This window comes from Mauremys reevesii, linkage group 7 (assembly GCF_016161935.1).
Source record: "Mauremys reevesii isolate NIE-2019 linkage group 7, ASM1616193v1, whole genome shotgun sequence".
NCBI lineage: Eukaryota > Metazoa > Chordata > Testudines > Geoemydidae > Mauremys > Mauremys reevesii.
In genome coordinates, this window is record NC_052629.1 from 42016772 (window position 1) to 42037882 (window position 21111).

Below are 21111 nucleotides of genomic sequence, written 5' to 3' on the forward strand. Positions count from 1 at the left end.
CTAATTGTGCAGGGAAACACTGTACTCATGACACTGAAAAGAACAAAATGCATTTTCAAAATGAGTGTATATATATTATTACATGAGAAATCCTGCATTAAGGCAACGCTAATTGCAAGTATAAAACACATAAGTCAAGAAATAAAACACTAGTTTTTCACAACATGAACTCAATGACACTGTATTATACTCACCAGCAGCAGTTACTATAACGTTGCAAAACAGTTTAAATTATTATTAGTTTTCACACATCTTTCTGAAATGTTCATTTTTAGGGTTGACCTTTTCCATCAATGGTCTATGCCTACATTTTTTTTTTCAGGCATAGAAGTTCAAGCAACTCGCCCCCCACCCCCCACTCAAAGGGGAGTGCAAAAATATTTTCTCATTGTAAAACAACAAACCCAAACACCCCCTCTCTTCTCCTTTTAAAAAAAAAAGCCAGCAAAAATCCCTAACATTCTTTTGAACAAAACTACAACAAAAATGTTTGAAATCCGAAACTTGGTATGGATATAATTCTCAGGACTAGTTCCTTTGCTTGTTTAGCAGGATGTATTCTGAAATTTAAGTGTAAGTGAAAGTAAAAGTTACTTACCTTTTTCAGTAACTGAAGTTCATTTGAGATGGTTTGTCCATATATATTCCATTCTTGGTGTGCATGGTCCCTATGCAGGTGAGATTGGTGTCTTGGCCAGCAGTGTCTGTGGGGGCTGCGCCTGTGCCCTGCATGTTCTCATGCTCACATACGGAGGACGTAAAGGATGGTGTGGGCCCAATCGTCACTCAGATCCTTCGCCACTGAGTTCCTTCACCACTGCAGAATCCCAGTGCAATAGGACTCCATAGTAGTGGGAAAGGAGGGTGGGTCAGGCAATATACATATGAATAATACATCTTGAACTCCAGTTACCTGTAAAGGTAAGTAACTTTTCTTCTTCGAATGCTTGTCCATGTATATTCCATTCTTGTTGACTTCCAAGTAGTGATCTGATGCGTGGAGGTGGGTGCTCATAGTCCATTTAAATAAAGATTGCAGCACAGCTCTGCCAAAGGAAGCATGAGACCTCAATGCTTCCACTATGAAGTAATGCTCGGTAAAATTATGTACTAAATCCCAAGTAGCTGCCTTAAAGATGTCCAAAGTGAGAATGCTTTACAAGGAAGCAGCAGAGGCTGGCTGTGCCCTAGTAGAGTGGGCTCTAATATAAGTGGGGGTTCTAAAGTAGTTAACTCCATAACAAAGCTTAATACACCCTGAAACCCGTACACTGGCCTGAAATCAGTTGACCTTTTCATTCTTTCAGCTAATTCTATCAATTATTTTGGGAAAGTTCTGAAGCAAAATGCTGATGCCATGCAAACGTGTAAAGTGTGCAACCTAGACCCTCCTTGATTAAAATGCGGTTTGCGAAAGAATACTGGCAGACAGATCATTTGATTCAAATGGAAGTCTGAAACTACCTTGGGTTGGAACTCGGGAACTCTTTTGATACCAGGTGTATGAACCCTAAGACAGTAAAGTGTGATTTGGGAATCTTTCCACGTGTGAAGCATATCGGCAGTCTTAAAGCTAAGACGGTCTGAGCCCTCAGAAAGAAGATTCTCCACATTTGTCTGCCAGAATTTTGGAGCCAGGGTGCCCATCCCATAATTTCTGGTGTTGCTGTGGATTGTAAAGCAGGGTCAGAAGCGCCTAGAGGTACCTGTAAGGATGTTCTAGCTATTAAGTCTCCTTTTGTAACTAAAGATTTAAATTCCTCTCTGCTTTTCTGAGGTAGCTTATCAGTAAAATCCAAAAATTTGTTTTAGTTCAAAAAACCATAACCAGCAATGCTTGATAATTCAAATTTCTGAATTATAAGATGGTAGAGAAACTCATGACCAAATAAGTCAAGGGATTTTGGGTCCTTTTCACTTGGAGCAATTCTTGGTTGATACTCGGTGCTCAAGTAACCTCTGATGCTCTAGTCTGAGTACCTGAGGCAGCTAACGTTAGGTTGCCATACAATACCAAAGTCTCACACCATACTCCCTCTATGCTCCCACAGTTCTCAATTTGGGCCATGGAGCCTCTTCTGAATCAGAGCAGTACGTAGACTTAGACATCTTTTAGACTTTAGAAGTTCCCGGAGAGGATCTATCTTTCACTTTAGCAAAGCAGCAATGCTCCTTTTCCTCTGAGGACTTAATAATCATCCTACTGGAATCTGAAGATGGAACCTCGAATCTAGTGGATCCATAATTCACTGGAGCACTTCTGGATTATGATGGAACTTGTCCAGCTGTGCCCAGATCAGAGGTTGGTCCCATGGAGCAGTCTAATAAAAAACATTTTTAGATTTGCCTCCCTAGATTTGAAAGTCCTTATAGAAAAGGATTTGTACACCAAGCATTTACTGGAGATACGGGATTCCCCAAATAAAAACATCAGGAGAGACAGGAATTGCTGCCTCACAAAAGAGGCAATATTTAAAATCATGTGCTTTAGGATGAGACTTCCCTAAGTGCCACTAAGAGGAAAAAGATCTCCGTGAGGAAAATAATGAAGAAGGAACATAAAAACTTCCTAAACTATCAACAAAAGAAAGCCTATTCAGAATGTTCCAACAGGTAATTATCCAACTAACCCCAAGTATCCTAATGAACACTAATAAATACGTATTACATTTAGAGATTATGAAAGAAGTGATACATTGAGAGGGAGACACTGGGGGCTCCGTCTCACAGCCATGGATGGTGAGATGTGGCAGTTGGGCCCTTCCGTCCCTTACGTCTTTAGGACAGAAGCACCAGGACAGTTGGCACATGTGCAGCCCCAATAGACTCTACTGGCCAAAACCTCCAATCTCGAGTGCATGGGTGCGTGTGCACCAATCATGGAATATATATGAACAAGCACTCTAAAGAAGAGGGTCACAGTGGAGATTACACTAATTTTGAAAACTAGAAATCAAATTTATTTTAAAAGCTACAATTTAATAATAAAAAGAGAGAACACTATTGACCTATCAAACCTAACTCTGACTAAAACACAGTCAAACCAAGGATGGAAACAGTGGATGAAACAACACATGCATTAACATGATATTCTATTTCCATTTCCATTTATATCCTGATCCCTTAAAAATATGATCCTAATTTGAAAAGTGGTTATGTAAAAATAGCATATTACTTATCAGATCAGCTCTTTCTGTGCATTCAGCGACACATCTGCTCATTTTAGGAGTAAAAATAAGGGTTTTTTTAACCTTTTTTATTCCTATTAACACAGTAGAGCCAACACAATGAGAAAGAGTAAGATAGATACTCCTTCTTGTAAGTAACCAACAAAATCATTTACTTCGATCCAATCATTTAAATCTCTACAAACTCAAACATAAAAGATTGTGCAAGTGTAACTAAGGGCATCTGCTGCAGCCAGCAGGGTTGCATACGTGTAAATGAAGGCTTAAATTGGTTTGCATAAGCTTTGTTACTGACAGAGTCCAAAGTGGGTTAGTGGGTAGGCAGTTAAAAAAATAACAAAACACTGTTTTTTACTTGTCAACCAAGCACAGCTGATCTGCAAATTATTGGGAGACAAACCTGCAATCCCACAATGCTTTTTACAGTTGCTTTTCAGAGCAGAATCACACTCTAAAAACAAAACAATTTTTATCTAAAAGAAAAGATTTTGAACAACGATCTTGTTTAATGGGTGTTCTTGGGAGAAACCTATGTAAACAAACCAAAATTTACCGTCTTCTATCAAACTTCTTAGGCATAGACTAGGTGCTTGGTTCATTATTATTTATATCCAATTTTATGCTGGCATTGAAGCTAACAGAGTTTTATAGTAAGAAACATCATTGTGAGATTAGGTAGCATAAAAAGGAAGTAACAGTCGTAAATTAGGCCCAGAGATTAAAAGAATTATTCACCAACAACACAAAACATAGTTGGTAGGCCCAATTTTTGATCTACCAGATTTGAATCTCCTTTTTATTAGATTATGTTCTACATAATTTATTATAAAGTGTTTTTTATTGCTATCTTCATGCAAAAATGACACTTCATACCATTTTACTCAAGAAGAGCACTTTGTGCCTGAACCTGCACCACTGAAGTCAACTGGAGTTTTGCCACTGACTTCAATGGAAGTAGAATCTGGCCTCTATAATAATCCCCCTTCCTGCCACAGATGCCATTTACAATAGTCAATTTGTAATAATATATCAGCCTCTTCCGGGTAAAGATTCGTACCTGCCACTGGGGAGAGGTGGGAAAGCCACAGATTTCAATTTCTTGTCTTCTGCAGCTGTTAAGCAGTTCTTAATAGTCTCCTCAAGTTGCTCTTCACATTTGTCTGAACCCCACTGTGGGATGTGACAGTGGATCACAAACTTTGCTGCTAGTCCACTGGACTGGCTGAGGGCAGCTAATACATAAAGAAAAGGTGATGATTAGTTTCTAATATAATCATTTTACAATTTATCACACCTTCCATCCCAAAGCACTTCACTCACAACACTAATTATTGTTCACTCCAGAAAACTTACAAGAACATTAAGGCTGCAAAATCAAGCACTCAAGAATTAGGATATGTTCCAGAATTAAGGTTGCACTTGCAGCCTTAACTGCCCCCCCTTGTGCTATACGTTAAGATACAGTTGTTTAATTACATGATCAGATACTTTTCCCACAGGATCCATGCCTCATTCAGTGAATGGTTAGTTATTTAATATTTGTCTTTATCCTCATTCTGTGTGTGGTCTCAGGCCTTATTTAACACACATTCAAACTCTGTACTGAATACAGTATTCCTAATTTTCTGATGGGCATTTCTATGGTATTCTCTCAATTATATCTGAAAGCTTCACAGATTTTTAATGAATTTATCTTCACAGCACCTTATTATTCCCATTTTACATATGGGAAATAGAGGCACAAAGAGATTAAGATCAAAAGTACCCAACAGTTTTGAATGTCCAGCTTGAGGCACCTGGGAGGTGATTTTTCAGACTACTTAATATTTTGATGGCACTTTATATGTTGAAAGTACAGTTCCAATCAACTTCAGTTGCAGTTGTGAGTGCGTAGCACTTCTTCAAATCTGTCACCACGTGTCTCACATTGGCCACCCAAAAAACGAGGAACATACAATTAGTGCCCAACTATGAAAAGTATGGTTTAAGTGACTTGCCCAGGATCACATAGGAACTTGGTGGCAGAGGATACAATAGAATCCAATTCTCCGGGGTCCCACTCAACTTCAAGGAAATGGATAAAGTTTGGCAAAGTTGTAAGCAACTGAAAACACGGTCTTATTTGTAGATTAGAAGGCCAGATGAAACCATTGTTATCATCTAGTCTGATCTCCTTTATAACACAGGCTATACAATTTTTGCAAAATAATTCCTTGACTATATTTTAGAAAAACATCCAATCTGGATTTAAAAATCGCCAGTGATGGAGAATCCACCAGGACCCTTGGTAAGATGTTCCAATGGTTAGTTACGCTCACTGTTAAAAATGTACACCTTCTTTCCAGTCTGAATTTGTACAGCTTCAACTTCAAGCCATTGGCTCTTGTTATACCTTCCTCTGCTAGATTAGAGATCCCATTATTAAATATTTGTTCCCCATGCAGGTACTTATACACTGTAATCAAGTCACCCCCTAACCTTCTCTTTGTTAAGCTAAATACATTGAGCTCCTTGAGCCTATCAGTATAAGGCACATTTGCTAATCCTTTAATTATTCTCGTGGCTCTTCTCTAAACTCTCCAATTTATCAACATCCTTGAATTGCAGACACCAGAACTAGACACAGTATTCACAACAGTGCCAAAAACATAGGTAAAAAAACTTCTCTGCTCCTTACTCGTATAATAATGGAAATTGTTGAGAAACCTTAACTATAAGTGGTGCTATTTAAAATATAAACAAGAATTTTCTGATCTACCACTTTAACATACAGTCAGTCACCTTTAGGATGGAGCACAGTATTACAGGAGAGCTCCAGCCATTTAAAAAACTTTTTGTGTCATACATTAGCATCTAAAATAATGAAAGTGGCAATTTTAAAAATACCAACATAGCATGTGACAACACAAATGGTAAAATACATTCATTTCATTATCTTCCCTGGCAACAGGTTACCTGTATGAAGACCATTTATTGTCCATTGATATTAATGGGTAAAAAAGTAGTTTACTCCAAAAGTGTTTAAGAATTAGTGTGATAGTGAGGTAAAATAAGTTGTAGCAGGGTAGTGGTGGATGGCCCTTTGCTTTTAAAACTAGGCTATTTATTTGGAGGATTTTTAAAATGAGACTGTTTACAGCATCCAGTCTCTGTGGTTTTGAGACACTAGATTGGACAATGTATTAGCAAATGTATTGTAGGGAACATTGGATATAATCTTTTTTCCATCTTCAACCCCTGTAAATCGGTTAATTTTGTTCACAAGTAAGATGCAACCTCTACAAAGTAAGCTCAGAGCTATACATTGCCACAGGTATTTTAAAATTTCCACAAGTATTTCTTTCATAATTATATTTTTGATAATATAGCTGTTGTGCCGGGGTGGGAGAATAGCAATTTAAGGAAAAAGATAATCATAAGATTTACATCTATATTTATATTCAAACAATTAAAGTACAGTTAGGGAAAACTTCTGCTTTGATTATTAGTTCTAATAAAATTGGTTTAATACAAGGTAACTTATGAACTACTGCTCTTTTTATACTGAATATATTATATTGCGAGCTAGATCCTTAACTATGGCTGAGGAACACCCAATGTGCAAATCTGGGGGTGGGGGATAGGTCAAAGGTCATAAAGCTCACCTTTGCATTCCCCCAATCTTGGGGCTGCCATGGGCAGAAATGGTCCCCTGGTGTAAGTTAAGGCAGCCTAACTACTGCCATGGGGCTAAAAACCAAAGCCATGTGATGGGCACAGAACAGGGGGATCCTAGCCCGCTCCGTGTCATCCAGGTATATCCCCTATACCAGCACCAGTTAGGAGGAAGGCACAGGAGCCTCTGCATCACCAGAGAGATTTTTTAAAAAATATTTCCTAGTGTAGACAAAGCTCTAGATTAACCCAAGAACGGATCAGAGTGGCAGGAGAAAGGAATGAGTATTTGGGAGGAGGAAAAGCTGATATATTCAAAAAGATAAAATAGGGCCTTTTTTACCTTCAGCAACTTCCAAAGGTCCTTGTGATTTGCGGAGCTCCTTTACTGTTTCTAAAAATTCTTTCCCTCCAGCCTTTTCCAAGGCCTTGCCTGCAAGGAAACAAAGCAAAAGGCTTTTATTTGAAACAAACAAAACAAACTATATTTCTTTTTAAAAGAAAATACAACTGCAAATTGTTTCAAGAACAAAAGTTATACATGTATTATCTTGATTCACTCTTATTCGCCAGGATTTATTTATCAATCCTAAACTACCTGTTATTATTAGCACTTATTTTTATTAACATTTATGCATTTTACAAGAGCCAAATGAATAAATGTTTGTTAACATGTGTGAACTAAAAATGTACAAAATAAACGTATGTTTAAACCATGTGGAATGATCACGTATTCTTCACCTTGAACAAACTAAAAAATTCCCTCTTTCCTACTTCACTCAGCAAAAAGAGGTTAGTATATTAAACAACCAAGAGGAAATAATGTTGTATTTAACTTTTTTAAAATGCATTTTTGTAAGTGAAGCCTGTTCAGTTCTCCGGATATATCATAAAAATGAGATTCTGACATCGCAAACCGAAAGCCAAGTCTATTTTTTTCCCTGATATAATAATAATGAAAAAGTGAGAGGATATACGTGAATGGAAAATTTAAAAGGTTTAAATTTGCTAAATTTTTCTAAATGCCAGTTACATTTGACCATCATTGTTCTTAATATGCATAATTAAATTGTCATCTCCCGATAATATGAGATACAAGCAGAATGACCTTATTGTTAAAATCTTGAAGTTAAGGTATGCTTTTTTGTACTGTCCAACACATCTGCTTATTATTTGAGTTCTTGAAAATAACACAGCATGTAACACTTTTTTTTACTGGTTTTGGTACATTGAGTTAGTATCTCATTATTTGAAGTACCTGAATTTTAGTTCTCTATAAAATATGCCATCTTTTTTATAGTATAGGTTTAAAGAAAAGTGTATAGTAGGCTTTGCTGTACTTGCTCCTCAGATAGCGCTGAGAAGGATGAAAGCATGGGAATCAGATCTCTCATATAGTAACTCCTCACTTAACATAGTTATGTTCCTGAAAAATGTGACTTTAAGCGAAACCATGTTAAGCAAATCCAATTTCCCCATAAGAATGAATGTAAATGAGGGGGTTAGGTTCCAGGGGATTTTTTTTTCACCAGACAAAAGACTATATTATATATATACTGTGACAGATCCAGACCAGTGGGGTACAGGAGTCTGTTAGAGGGCAAATATACTGGCTGAGTAGTTTTCTGTTCCCTGAGTGACCAGAGCAGAGGCTGCACTAGAGTAATCAGGAACCTGCTAGAACCAATTAAGGCAGACAGGCTGATTAGAACACCTGCAGCCAATCAAGGCAGGCTAAACAGGGCACCTGGGTTTAAAAAGGAGCTCACTTCAGTTTGTGGTGCGTTTGTGAGGAGCTGGGAGCAAGAGGTGCAAGGAGCTGAGAGGGAGAGGGAGAGGGTGTGCTGCTGGAGGACTGAGGAGTACAAGCGTTATCAGACACCAGGAGGAAGGTCCTGTGATGAGGATAAAGAAGGTGTTTGGAGGAGGCCATGGGGAAGTAGCCCAGGGAGTTGTAGCTGTCATGCAGCTGTTCCAGGAGGCACTATAGACAGCTGCAATCCACAGGGCCCTGGGCTGGAACCCGGAGTAGAGGGCGGGCCTGGATTCCTCCCAACTCCTGATCAGACACAGGAGGAGTTGACCCAGATGGTGGGTTCCACCAGAAGGGAAGACCTCTGAGGCGAGCAAATCTGCCAATAAGCCCAGGACCCACCAAGATAGAGGAGGAGCTTTGTCACAACACACACACACACACACACACAAAATAAGTTTTAAACAAACAATTTAATACTGGTACACAGTGATGATGATTGTAAAGCTTGGTTGAGGTGGAGGAGTCAGAGGGTGGGATATTTCCCTTACTGCTAAATGATGCACTAGCAATTGGCTGAGCCCTCTCTCACTCTGCAAGGCAGCAGGAATGGAGGGAGATATGCACATTTCCCTTAAGTACACTGCCTTGTTCATTAGATCAGTTTGCTGAGACCACAGTTGCTGCTAAAAAGCTCCCTCTCTCCTGAGCCCTGCTCTATGGAAGATGGGGTAAGTGGGGTGCAGGAGCAGGGGGACACCCTGACATTAGCCCCCCTCTTCCTTCCTTCCCCCCCCAGCACAAGCAGGAGTCTCGGGGAGCAGCTCCAAGGCAGAAGGCAGGAGCAGCACGTGGCAGTGGGGGGAGGGACACAGCTGAACTGCAGGCAGCTGCTGCACAGGGAACTTAGGGGAGCGGGGAGCTGATAGGGGGCTGCCAGTCCACCCTTTTCCAAGCCCCCACCAGCTAGCTGCAGCGGGCTGCTCTTCCTGCAAGCAGTAGACAAAGCCGGCGGCTGCCAAATGACTTTAAAAGGGAGTATTACATAACTTTAAATGAGCATGTTCCCTAATTGATCAGCAACGTAACAATGTTAACCGGGATGACTTTAAGAGAGGAGTTACTGTACTAGAAACTATCGTAAATAAGATGTGCACAGGGTATGAAAAAATTCTAATCAAAATACAAAATGTGCCTTGCAAGAATTTTCCAAGAATACCCCAAAACTGCTAATCTAAAAGCCAGGTTCAGCAATTTAGAAGATGACACACTGCTTATTGGCAGAGAGATCGCTACTCTGCAACTTCACTTCAGTTCCCTGGTGAAGAAAGTGGACAATCAGGAAAATTATGCCAGCAGAAATTGTATTTTATTCGACTTCCAGAATCAGCTGAGGTAACTGATCCAATTGCTTTTCTGCAATCATTTATAAAACAAACAAACAGTTGAGATGCCAGTGGGGATGAAATCCTTGCTGAATGGTTATATAAAGCCCTGATCCTGTGCCTATTTCTGGGATCCTGACTGCAATTGATCTTGGGCAAGTAATTTCACTGCCCTGTGCCTCAGATTCCCCACTTATAAAATGGGGATAATGGTACTTCCTTATCTCACAGGAGTGGTGTTAGGCTTATGACACTGATGTTTACAAAGCATGTGAGATCTACAGCGAAAGACATGATAAGTAGTATTATAAATACATTTCATTTCCTTCTGAGCTTTTTCAAATGCAAATACAAAATAACTGTAATACAGAAAGGGATATATGAAGAGATTACTCACCTTGTGCAGTAACTGCGTTTCTTCGAGATGTGTGTCCCTATGGGTGTTCCACTTCAGGTGCGCATGTGCCTCTCAAGCCCTTGATCGGAGATTTTTAGTTAACCGCATCCGTTCAGCATGCATATGCACCCAATGCCTCCTCATGCTGAACACCAAGGCTATATAGGAGTGTGCAGGCAAACCAAAATGAGTTCCTTCTCCACCCAAACATCCCTTATGGAACAATCTGAAGCAGAGGGGGAGGAGGGCAGGCAGTGGAGCATCCATAGGGGGACACATCTTCAAGAACCAGTTACTGCACAAGGTGAGTAACCTCTTCATCAAGTAATGTCCCTATCGGTGCTCCACTTCTGAGCAGTATCCCCAGATGGAGGAGGGAATTTCAGAATAGAGTCCAGAACTGAAAGCAGTACTTCAGAACCTAGTGCTATATGGAATCTAACAGCTTGGATCAGGGCCTAATGTTTCAAAAATGTATATATTGAAGCCTGTGTAGTGGCTCTACATATTTCAGATATTGGTACATTCTTCCGTAGTGCCATACAAGTTGCTTATGATCTGGCTGAATGTGCTATAACCCTCTGGAGGGATGAACACCTGCAACCTTATAACAAGCAATAATACATCCAGAAATCCACTTCAATAGTCCTTGACTAGAAATTGAGGCTTCCTCGAATGCATCTCCAAAAGAAATGGTGACTTTCTAAATTGCTTGGTCCTATCTAAGTAAAACACCAGTGCCCTTCTAACATCCAGGTGTGTAAGCAGGATTCCTATAGGAAACTGTGGCTTCGGGAACTCCAGCAGAACTTCAGGCAAGAATTTATAGACGTTAAGAGACCTTGTCCTTAAAGAATGCCGTGAGATGGCAGGAGGCCTGCCATCAAAGCTCCAATCTCCTTGACACTTTGGGCCAACGTGATGGCTACTAAGAAGACCGTCTTCATAGACAAATGCAAGAGTGAACAGGTTGCCATAGGTTCAAATGGAGATCTCATAAAGTACCAGGTTGAGGTCCCACATTAGGATGGGGTCCCTAATCTGGGAATAGAAATTCCCCAGACCCTTACAAAACTAGATGACACAGGGTGAGCAATATGGAGAACTCTTCTACTGGAGGTTAAAAAGCTGATATTAAGGCCAAATGGTCCTTAATTGAGCTAACTGATAACCCTGATTTCTTTAGATCCAACTGGTAATCCAGGATGACTGAAACTGACACAGATTCAAGCAGAAGGCAGCGACAACACAAATGGAAGAGTCTCTTCCATTTCTGCAGGTAAGTAGTACAGACTGATGTCTTCCTACTATTCAGTAATACCTGCTGTACTTCTGAAGAGCAGGAGGATTATAAACCTGTGAACCATCAAGGAGCCATGCTCTGAGGCAGAGAACCACTAGGTTGGGAAGAAGCATGTGACCCACATCCTGTGATAGCAGACAAGGAATGGTTGGGAGCTTGAATGATGGTTGGGCACATGGGTGAAGCAGGTAAGAGTACCAATCCTGTCTCAGCCAGATCAGCACTGTAAGGATAACTCTGTCCTATCACATAGGACCTAATCGCATCAGCCACACTATCAGAGGCTCGTTCACCTGCACATCTACCAATGTGATATGTGCCAGCAATGCCCCTCTGCCATGTACATTGGCCAAACCAGACAGTCTCTACGTAAAAGAATAAATGGACACAAATCAGACGTCAAGAAAAGACGGTTACTCACCGTTGTAACTGTTGTTCTTCGAGATGTGTTGCTCCTATCCATTCCAGTTAGGTGTGCGCGCCGCGCGTGCACGGCTCTTCGGAAGATTTTTACCCTAGCAACACCGGCGGGCCGGCTGGGCGCCCCCTGGAGTGGCACCGCTATAGCGCTAGATATATACCCCAGCCGGCCCGTCCGCTCCTCAGTTCCTTCTTGCCGGCTACTCCGACAGTGGGGAAGGAGGGCAGGTCTGGAATGGATAGGAGCAACACATCTCGAAGAACAACAGTTACAACGGTGAGTAACCGTCTTTTCTTCTTCGAGTGATTGCTTCTATGCATTCCAGTTTGGTGATTCCCAAGCCTTACCTAGGCGGTGGGGTCAGAGTGAGACGTGGCAGAGTGTAAGACTGCTGAGCCGAAGGCTGCATCGTCTCTGGATTGCTGCACCAACGCGTAGTGGGAAGCGAAGGCGTGGACAGAAGACCAGGTAGCCGCTCTACAGATGTCCTGGATGGGGACATGGGCCAGGAAGGCGGCAGACGAGGCTTGTGCTCTCGTAGAGTGAGCGGTGAGGTGGTTAGCTGGTACACAAGCAAGCTCGTAGCATGTTCGGATACATGCAGTGACCCAGGAGGAAATCCTCTGAGAGGAGACCGCCTTTCACACGATCCGCCACCGCTACGAACAGTTGGGGCGAGCGTCGGAAGGATTTTGTTCGTTCTATGTAGAAAGCAAGGGCCCTGCGGACGTCCAGGGTGTGAAGCTGTTGTTCCTGACTGGAGGCGTGAGGCTTTGGGAAAAAAACAGGAAGAAAAATGTCCTGGTTCAAATGGAAGGCCAACACCACCTTAGGGAGGAAGGCCGGGTGTGGCCGAAGCTGAACTTTGTCTGCATGAAAGATGGTATACGGTGGACCAGCCGTCAGGGCATGAAGCTCGGAAACTCGCCTCGCTGAGGTTATGGCGACGAGGAAAGCTGTTTTCCACGACAGATGGAGCAGGGAACACATGGCCAAGGGCTCAAAGGGGGCTCTCATGAGCCTGGTCAAAACTAGATTCAGATCCCAGGACGGGGTAGGATGCCGTACTGGCGGGAACAAGCGATCTAGGCCTTTGAGGAAGCGGGAAACCGTCGGATCGGAGAAGATGGACCGGTGACCGATGGGCGGCCGAAAGGCGGATATGGCCGCTAGGTGCACTTTCAACGATGAGACCACGAGACCTTGCTCCTTAAGTGACCAGAGGTAGTCCAGGATTGTTGGTATAGGGACGACAAACGGATTCAGGTCTCTCTGATCGCACCAGAGTGCGAAACGCTTCCATTTCGCGAGGTTAGTCGAGTGAGTGGAGGGCTTCCTGCTCTCTAGCAGGACTTGCTGACCGCCATCAACAGGCACGCCCGCGTGGGTCAACCACTCAGGCACCAGGCTGTAAGATGGAGGGACTGCAGGTCCGGGTGGCGGAGCCTGCCGAAGTCCTGCGTTATCAGATCCGGCCACAACGGGAGGGGAATAGGATCCCGGACGGAGAGCTCGAGCAGCAGAGTGTACCAGTGCTGCCTCGGCCAGGCCGGAGCGACGAGTATGAGGTGGGCCCTGTCCCTCCGAAGCTTGAGAAGCACCCGATGTATGAGCGGGAACAGAGGGAAGGCATATAGGCGGTGACCCATCCAGGAGCAGAGGAATGCGTCCGACAGGGAGCCCGGGGCGCGACCCTGGTAAGAACAGAACTGGTGGCACTTCCTGTTCTCTCTGGAGGCAAACAGGTCTATTTGGGGAAACCCCCACCTTCGGAAAATTGTGTACACCACATCTGGACGAAGCGACCACTCGTGTGAAAGGAACGACCTGCTGAGACGGTTGGCCAGCGTGTTCTGCACCCCTGGAAGATAGGACGCTACCAGGTGAATCGAGTGGGTTATGCAGAAGTCCCACAGGAGCATCGCTTCCGTGCAAAGCAGGGAGGATCAGGCCCCACCCTGCTTGTTGACATAAAACATCGCCGTTGTGTTGTCCGTCAACACCGCGACACAACGCCCTTGGAGACGGGAGCGGAAGGCTTGACACGCGAGGCGAATCACCCGCAGTTCCCTGACATTGATATGTAAGGAGAGCTCTGGGGGCGACCAGAGACCTTGGGTGTGCAGGTCGGCTAGGTGTGCCCCTACCCTAGCTCTGAAGCATCCGTGGTCAGGGTGACGGATGGTTGAGGAGGGCGGAATGGGACTCCGGCACACACAACTTCCGGGTCCAGCCACCAGGTGAGCGAAGCGAGGATCGGCTTCGTGGGCGTGACTACCATATCCATGGAGTCGCGGTGGGGCCGGTACACTGACGCAAGCCAAGTTTGAAACGGGCGAAGGTGCAACCTCGCGTACGGAGTGACGAACGTGCACGAAGCCATGTGGCCCAGGAGGCGGAGGCAGGAACGCACCGTTGTTGTTGGAAAGGATTGTAGGCCCCGAACTAGGGAGACCAGAGACTGATGCCGAGGTTGGAGCAGGCAGGCCCTGGCCAAATTGGAATCCAAGACCGCTCCGATGAACTCCACCCTTTGTGATGGAGTCAACGTTGATTTCTCGGCATTTATCATAAGTCCTAGGCGCTGAAACAGGGCTAGGATCGTGGTCATGTGACTCGCTATCAGTTGGCGGGATGGTCCACGGACCAGCCAATCGTCGAGATACGGGTAGACGTGTATCCGACGACAGCGGAGGGCCGCGGCAACCACTGCCATACACTTGGTGAAGATCCTCGGCGCTGTGGAGAGGCCGAAGGGTAGCACTGCAAACTGGTAGTGCGTGCTGTTGACAATGAAACGCAGGTAGCGTCGATGGGGAGGGTAAATCGCGATATGGAAATATGCGTCCTTCATGTCAAGGGTGGCAAACCAGTCTCCCGGATCCAGGGAGGGAATGATAGTCCCCAGGGTTACCATGCGAAACTTGAGCTTGAGCAGGTACCTGTTGAGCTCTCGGAGGTCAAGTATGGGTCGTAGACCTCCCTTCACCTTGGGGATTAGGAAATATCGGGAATAAAATCCCCTGCCTCGCATATCGCTCGGCACCTCCTCTATGGCACCCAAGCTCAGCAGAGACTTGACCTCTTGTAAGAGGACTTGCTCGTGAGAGGGGTCCCTGAAGAGGGATGGGGTAGGTGGGTGGGAGGGCGGGGGTGAAACAAACTGAAGACGGTAACCGGACTCTACCGTGCGTAGCACGCAGTTGTCTGTTGTAATCTGGGACCACGCCGGGAGGAAGCGGGAAAGACGGTTGAAAAATAACGGGGAAGGATCCAGTGAAGAGACTGATGGGCCGTCCTCGGGCGTCCCATCAAAATGCCTGCTTTGGCCCTTGAGGGGCTTTAGAGGGCGCCTGGGACTGGGTACGCCGGTTGCCCGATGGTCTACGGCGGTTCAGTCTGCCTCTGCATCCATTATCAGGCCGTGACCTGGACTGATTAAATGGCCGATAGGGCTGCTGCCTGAAGGACCTCCGCTGGGTAGCAGGCGTGTGCATGCCCAGGGTGCGGATGGCAATACGGCCATCCTTAAGGGTCTGGATTCTGGAGTCTGTCTTCTCCGAGAATAGGCCCTTGGTATCGAAGGGCTGGTCCTGCAAGGTATACTGGACTTCTGGCGGCAAGGTGGACGACTGCAGCCAGGAGATCCTCCTCATGGTCACTCCTGATGCCAAAGTCCTGGCTCTGGAATCTGCAGAGTCCAGTGAGGCCTGGATGGAGGACCTGGAGGCTTTCTTGCCCTCTTCTAACAGGGCTGAGAACTGCTGCCTGGAGGATGTGGGAATCAACTCCGTAAACTTAGAGAGGGCCACGAAGTTGTCGTAGGCATAGCGGCCAAGGAGAGCCAACTGATTGGCTATCCATAGTTGAAGGCCGCCAGCCGAATAGACCTTCCGGCCCAACAGGTCCATCCTGCGCGCGTCCTTGGACTTTGGCGCTGGCGCGGGCTGCCCATTTCTCTCCCAGTCATTCACCGACTGCACAACGAGGGAGTCTGGGGCCGGGTGTGTATACAGGTACTCGTACCCGGTCGGGGGCACGTAGTACTTTCGCTCCACGCCTCGAGCAGTGGGAGGGATGGACGCAGGTGATTGCCAGATTGTAGTGGCATTCTTCTGAATAGTGCGAATGAAGGGCAGGGCCACTCGCATCGGGGCCTCAGCTCCAAGCACATTAGTAACTGGATCCTCGTCCTCAGTGACCTCTGCGACCGGGAGGTTGATGGCTTGTGCCACCCGACGGAGGAGGTCCTGATGGGCACGCAAGTCAATCGGTGGGGGATCCGATGATGAGGACCCCGCCACCGCCTCGTCCGGCGAGGAAGACGAGGAATGGCCCTGATCCATGGCTTGTAGCTGTGGTTCGTCCATGGGGTGCGAAGCCTCCGCCTCTACGGGATGTTCTGCCGGTACAGGTGGTGGCGGAACCTCAACCGGAGGGGATGGAGGGGGCCTGCTGACAGTGGCTTCGGGCACCCTGTGGTCGGAGGGCCTGGGTTGCTGGAGGGAGGGGGTGCCTTGAGCCTCGTGAAAGGCCCAGGGGGTCCAGAAGCCCCATTGCTGTGGACCGTGGTCCTGTCCTTGGGGGTCTGCCCGGTGATCTCCACCGCTGCCCTTGTGCGAGGCGACCGACGGTTGGCAGGAAGGCCACGGGGGGGCAGAGGCACTCAGACTGCGCCGTCGATGCCGCTAGTCTGTCCGTGGACGGTGCCAGGGACCGGTGCCAATCGTCGCGGTACCGGGAGCGAGAGCGGGACCATCGACCGCGTAAGTACCGGGAGGTCGACCGCGATCTCGACCGTCGTCGACGGGAGCGGCTCCGAGAACGGTGACGGGAGCGGTGTCGGGATCTGGACCTTCTTCGGTGCCGACGGTCCGGAGACCGGGACCGGGATCGCCTCCGGGAGTGCGACCGGTACCGCGATGAGGAGCGGTACCGGGACTGCGACCGGCGCCGAGGCGGAGAGCGGTACCGGGATGGTGACCGGTGCCGGGACCTGGATCGGCATGAAGGTGACCGTTTCCGGGATCGGGATCAGGATCGGGACCTGGATCGCCTTCTATCCCATCTGTCAGGGGAAGGAGGCCGTATCATGGCCGGCTTGCCCACTGACTGCACAGCCCGCACCGGCGGTGCTGGGGGCCGGAGGCTCGGTGCCTCTGTTAGCTCTATGAGCGCCCTCGCCGTCGAGAACGTCTCGGGCGTGGACGGGAGAGGCAGCTCGACCACGGTTTGCACCAGGGAGCACGGAGGTACCGGACTCAACGGCCCTGTCGGCGCTGGAGTCGACGGTACTGCGCACGGTCCGTGCACTGTCGAGGTCGGTACCGAGGGGGCCGACACTGGCTGCTGGACAAGAGGTCTCGATGCAGCAGTCTTCCCAGACTTTGGCTGCGGCTTCCGTTTCCCCGATGGTGAGAGGGAACGGTGCCAGGGCTTCGGTGCCGGTTGCTTCTTAATAGTCTCGGTACCGGACCGGTCGGGGACCGCTGGAGCGCTCCGTGCCGAGGATGACGGCGGAGCTGATGGTGTCGGCACCGCAGGGGTAAGCGCCGATTCCATTAGGAGCTGCCTCAATCTAATGTCCCGCTCCTTTTTCGTTCTAGGCTTGAACGATCTGCAAATCGGGCACTTATCTGGTCGATGGGCCTCACCAAGACAACGCAGGCAGGAGTCGTGAGGGTCTCCAATCGGCATGTGCTGCTGGCAAGCCGCACAGGGCTTAAACCCCGGTGTCTTGGGCATACGCCCGCACCGGACGGGAAAAGAGGGGCTAAGCCCCCATAATTCCCCTTAATCTACCTAATAACTTACTTAACTAACTATTTTAACTACTATATACACTAACTACAAAACTAGAACCGAGGTGAGCTAGGGATGTGGAGGTCAAAGGAGCACTCCACTGTTCCAACGGCCGTCACGGGCGGGAAGAAGGAACTGAGAAGCGGACGGGCCGGCTGGGGTATATATCTAGCGCTATAGCGGCGCCACTCCAGGGGGCGCCCAGCCGGCCCGCCGGTGTTGCTAGGGTAAAAATCTTCCGAAGAGCCGTGCACGCGCAGCGCGCACACCTAACTGGAATGCATAGGAGCAATCACTCGAAGAAGAATTATAACATCCAAAAACCAGTTGGAGAACACTTCAATCTCCCTGGTCACTCAATTACAGACCTAAAAGTCACAATATTACAGCAAAAAACCTTCAAAAACAGACTCCAACGCGAGACTGATGAATTGGAATTAATTTGTAAACTGGACACCATTAAATTAGGCTTGAATAAAGACTGGGAGAGGATGGGTCATTACACAAAGTAAAGCTATTTCCCCATGTTTATTTCCCCCCCCTACTGCTCTTCACACCTTCTTGTCAATTGCTGGAAATGGGCCATTTTGATTACCACTACAAAAAGTTTTTTTTTTCTCTCTCCTGCTGATAATAGCTCACCTTAACAGATCACTCTCATTATAGTGTGTGGTAACACCCATTGTTTCATGTTCTCTGTCTGTGTGTGTGTGTGTGTGTGTGTATATCCCTACTGTATTTTTCACTGCATGCATCCGATGAAGTGGGTTTTAGCCCATGAAAGCTTATGCGCAAATAAATGTGTTAGTCTCTAAGGTGCCACAAGTAATCCTGCTCTTTTTGCTGATACAGACTAACATGGCTGCTACTCTGAAATCTGTCCTATCTGATCTTGTTCATCACCCTTAATATAAGTGGCATTGGAAGGAATGCACAGAACAGTCCCCTCCTGCAGGACAGAAGAAAAACATCTCCCAAGGAGTGGTGGCCTTCTCCGGGGACAAGGATGAAATATGTATTTGAGTGGTAACCTCCTTATTCACCTTAGCCTCCTGTTCCTCAATTGTTTCCTCCAGTGGGGGAGACAAGTTGGGGATGGGAGAATCAAACAACTCTGGCCTCCCTATGCGATGGTACCAGTGGTCTGGCAAATTGCTTTTAATAGGCAGCCCAATATGCCCCATTGCGGGGCCCATACAGAAGTGGGTGTGGCATACAGGATTGGTTCCACCACCCTTGATAGTAACTCCACCAGAGAGGTCCTTTGGGGCCATCTGCCTGTCCCAAGTCAGGGTAAAGGAGGAGGGTTGGGTGTGGGGCTAGCAACTCCACCCTGTAAAAATCAGCTTGCTACAGAAACGCCAACAATAGAGTTAACAGAGACTTTTAGCCTGGAAAAAGAAGGGTCTTCAACTCGAAGATGCATGACGCTGGGTGGTGACAGCACAACCAGGAGGATTACCATATACCTGGAACCAGCTAGAGCGAATGGCCCAGGATAGAAGACTATGGAGATCTGGGGCATGAATGAATGAATGATGACCCTTGATAGCAAGCGTGATCCTCCCTATAACTATCAGACAAAGGCTTCCTGGAGAGACATGTCTGAGAACCTTGAACAGAAATAGAAGAGACGACTGAAAGTCTTCCTCATCTTCCTCCATCAAGTCCAATGGGGTAACACCCACAGAAAACGGTGCAAAGTCCTGCAGTACCAGAGGCGGTAATCCAGAGATCAGGGTCTCAGCACCTACAGCTGCTCAGTACCCAAGAGGAGTGGGGACTCTCGCTCATCTGTTATTGAGAGGTCCCTTGTATACCTAAACTCCTGCGATTCCGAGTAGGAGATCGGTACCAATGCAGTAGCTGCACTGACAGAGTTGCTGATGGTACCATTGGTGGGCATAAAAAAGTTGATGCTAATGATACCTGGCACTGTTACATGCTTGGTGCCAAGGGTGCCGGTACCGATGGCTGGGCAGAATACACAGGTAACAGCTGGGATGAATGCAAAGGTACCAATGGCTGGGCCAAACCCAATGGTTCCCATCCCAAGTGTCTATGCTCGCCCTCCTTGCTCCAAGATGGTAATGAGGTCTTATCAGAGCAATGTCTCTGGGACTCCAGGACTTCACAGACCTGCCGGTACCAGAGGAGGAGTCCTTTGAGTCAATGGTACCAAGCTAAGAAGCTAAGGCTTCAGAGACTGTAGATCTCTCCAGAGACCTGGTCATTTTTGGAGCTGGCTCCTTAAGGTAAGAGTCTGTGCTCCTGTTTTTGGAAGTTTTCCCTGACACTTCAAACGTCTCCCCTTTCTTAGGAGAAGGTTGTGCTAAGATAGAAGAGGTGCTGGATCTATCCTGAGATAGATGAATGGGGGTGACTGCAGAGCGGGAGAGGTTGGGAGTCTCCTGACCTGGCTCAGACGATGGTTGAAGGAAGCGCTCCATGATTAATTTGATCTTAATCTCCCTGTGCTTCCTTGCCCTGGGCTTGAGGGCTAGATGGAAGTTGTACTTCTTTGTGATGTAGGACTTCCCCAAGCAGTGGAAGTATTTAGAGGGGCTGTTGCTGACCAGTATGGTCTCTGAGCAGGAAAGGCAGCGTTTGAAGCCTGGAGAAGCCAGGCATGTCCTGCCAGGAGGAAACAAGTCCCCTAGAGGGAAAGAGAGGAGAAATGATCCTCTTCCCTACTTAACTGTACTAACTAAGTAACTATAACAACACTGAAACTAACAACTAACTACACTAAGTATTCTAAGAAAGATAAAGTGAGGCATGCTCAAGGGGGACACATCAAGGCTCCGTCTCAGATCAAGGCAGTTGAGAAGGAACTGAGGGCAGTTCATCCGTGCACTCCTTTGTAGCCTCAGTGTCAACACGAGGAGGCATAGGGTGTATGGGCTGAACAGGCACTGCTAACTGAATCTCTGATCCAGGGCTACAGAGGTGCATGCGCACCTGAAGTGGAGCACCCACCGAGAAAATACTTGAAGAACAATTGATTATTTAACTGCGTTAGCACCCATGGATTCTAAAAAGATGAAAACTTTTAAAAGGCAGTAATAAAGGATCACCTAGGTCCACAATTAGGCTGTTTATACTACAGCCTATGTTGGTATAACTTATGTCGCTCAGGGGTGTAAATATTCCACCCCCTTGAGCGACATAAGTTGCACCAACATAAGCATTCATGTTCACAGCCCTA

At 46.5% G+C, this 21111-nt stretch overlaps 1 protein-coding gene across 9 annotated transcripts in view; it reads right to left on the reverse strand.

Annotated features, from left to right (window-relative positions):
* LOC120409181 (core histone macro-H2A.2) overlaps positions 1 to 21111 on the reverse strand; it is a 47241-nt gene that overhangs the window by 743 nt on the left and 25387 nt on the right. For 8 of the 9 annotated variants that reach the window (XM_039546792.1, XM_039546795.1, XM_039546800.1 and 5 more), the window contains 3 exons: positions 7186 to 7275; positions 4246 to 4420; positions 914 to 1046 (listed from right to left, as the gene is read on the reverse strand). In XM_039546792.1, the coding sequence (XP_039402726.1) occupies positions 914 to 1046; positions 4246 to 4420; positions 7186 to 7275 (398 nt within the window). The remainder of the gene's footprint in view (positions 1 to 913; positions 1047 to 4245; positions 4421 to 7185; positions 7276 to 21111) is intronic. The other variant, XM_039546801.1, reaches the window with a different exon arrangement.